The 2,109-nt window shown below is 35.1% G+C and overlaps 1 protein-coding gene across 1 annotated transcript; it reads right to left on the bottom strand.

Moving 5' to 3' along the window:
- Positions 1 to 310: 310 nt before the first annotated feature.
- LOC114381943 lies at positions 311 to 1,680 on the bottom strand. Its single transcript, XM_028341175.1, has one exon. It carries the CDS (start codon positions 1,323 to 1,325, stop codon positions 564 to 566), a length of 762 nt encoding a protein of 253 aa, XP_028196976.1. The 5' UTR covers positions 1,326 to 1,680; the 3' UTR covers positions 311 to 563.
- Positions 1,681 to 2,109: the final 429 nt, after the last annotated feature.

The following is a 2,109-nucleotide window of genomic DNA, read 5'->3' as shown; positions in this document are numbered from 1 at the left end:
TACTAATATTCACAAAATTCCTAAATTGTTATAAAAGTAACCAAGATAAAGTAATTTTAGCCAGTAAAGTACATTTAATTACTACCACTGAACTGATTGTTGCTACATCAGATTCAGCGTATTTTATGTTTCAAGCTACAAAAGAGAGTATATTATATATAGAACATGATTCCATTAATATTCAATTTAAAATTAATCTAAACTCGAAGTTTGTCTTTTGATCAAGAAAGATATATAGCAATTAAACAGTCCAAAATCGATGGGCAGTACTGAAAAGAAAAAAGCAAATTGCTAGCTAGCAAGTGGAATTTCCGTTAACTGGGACCAGCTTTCTTCAACTTTAATTCATATTGCTTTTCTTTTTTTATGAGCATTAAGAAGTCAAAAAGAAAGGGTCATAATACAATCACTTTAATGAGTATCCGAAGCTTGTGAAGAACAACAGCAGCTTCAAACTGCTGCACAAGCCTAGCCTTTTGTAATTAAAATTATATATATATATATATATATATATATATATATATATATATATATCGCATGAAACAACAAAGAGTTTAATTAGTTTATGCTTCTATTTCAAACCTTGAGCACTTGATAGAACCCATGGCTATGTCAATCTCTATCAAGTTATCTTCCTCATTCATTTCATTAAACTCTGCCAAGAATTCCATCAGGCTATGTTGGTTGAAAAGGGCCTCATGAGCACTTGATAACTCCCTCTTCTTCTGTTGCAAGGTGCAGCAGTTGTTGTACTTGGAATTGGAGTCTTCTTTGTTCTGATTATGACCCACAAAGTGTCCACTTGGAAGTGCAATCTCTATGAGGCTGTCCTCATCAGAAATTGTCCCATCTGAGCACTCATCAGAAAGTGTGTGATCTACTTCTTCAGAAGTGGACAAAAACAACCCTTCTTCTTGGCATTTATCATCACTAACTTCTTCACTTTCCTTTGCTTGTGTCACAACAGTTTCAGCATTCTTGTGCATTGGGGTTGGTGCAATAGCAACAGCACTTTCCCTTCCATGTGAGATCTTCTCCTCAGAAGTAGTAGTACTCAAAATGAAACCATTTCCTTCAGCAAGTTCATCATTTGGTACTGCCTTGTGCTTCCAGAAGATAAGAAGAAAAGTGGACAAAAGCAGTGCTAGAGATGTGAAGAGGAGAGAGGAGAAGAACATGAATCCAACCAGTTTGTAACTGGAAAAAAGCAGCAAGAGAGCAAGAGGAACAGTGATCCATGAGGGTGTAAATATTGTGATATTCCTGAATATGCAAAAACATGAAAGAAGCATTTGGTGTGCTACTTTGCTTTTCCACCACCCCATGAAGAATTTTCAAAAAGCCTATCCTGGCTATGATGAGTATGATATGACCCCAGCACAAAAGTGTTATCAAAGGAGGAAAAAGCAAATCAAGAGAAGAAAAAAAAATAATTAGTAAAATAATAAAGAGGACTTTTTACTTAGGAATAGATAAGAAGGAACATTTCATGTACTAAAACATTGGCAGTTCAGTGATTGAATTGAGATGCATCTTCTCTTAAGATTGAACTTTAGAAAGAGAAATTCACCAAGGCATTAACTAAGGCTTAAGGGTTTTCAAGAGCAAGTTTCACAGTGGAATTACGTTGTTGACATCCTAAGCAAAAAATTAATTAAAGTAATAACCAGATTTCAAAACAGAAGGGAGAAGATGAAGCTAAAGTGGTTTGCAAGAAGGGAACAAGTAAAAAACAATTGTTTTTGTTTTCTTTCACAAGGCCTAGTACTGGCAAGTGGCTTAAGTTAGGATAGATTTACGGTTCCCAAGTGCTGCATTGAATTAAAAACCCCAAAAGAGTGAATTAATTTAATCTAGCAACAGTTCAGTGGCTTGCCTTGTCACTGATTCTCTTGAAAAATTCATCCAATTAAACCCTGGCTTCCCAGCATTTGATTATTTAATTACTGTTTAAAAGCTAGAAATTAGAGAAGCCATGTGCAGATATCTGAGCTCACCACATGGCACTTCCTCCCCCAAATCCGATGCCATATTTTTTTTATGTAAAGTAAAAGGATGTTCCCTATATTAAAAACAGAAATTACCCTAAGAGAGTAGGGGTGGCAAAAT

Source organism: Glycine soja, chromosome 13 (assembly GCF_004193775.1).
Source record: "Glycine soja cultivar W05 chromosome 13, ASM419377v2, whole genome shotgun sequence".
In the NCBI taxonomy this organism is placed as follows: domain Eukaryota; kingdom Viridiplantae; phylum Streptophyta; class Magnoliopsida; order Fabales; family Fabaceae; genus Glycine; species Glycine soja.
Note: the sequence above shows the minus strand (reverse complement) of the source record. Positions and strands in the feature narration are given on the sequence as shown.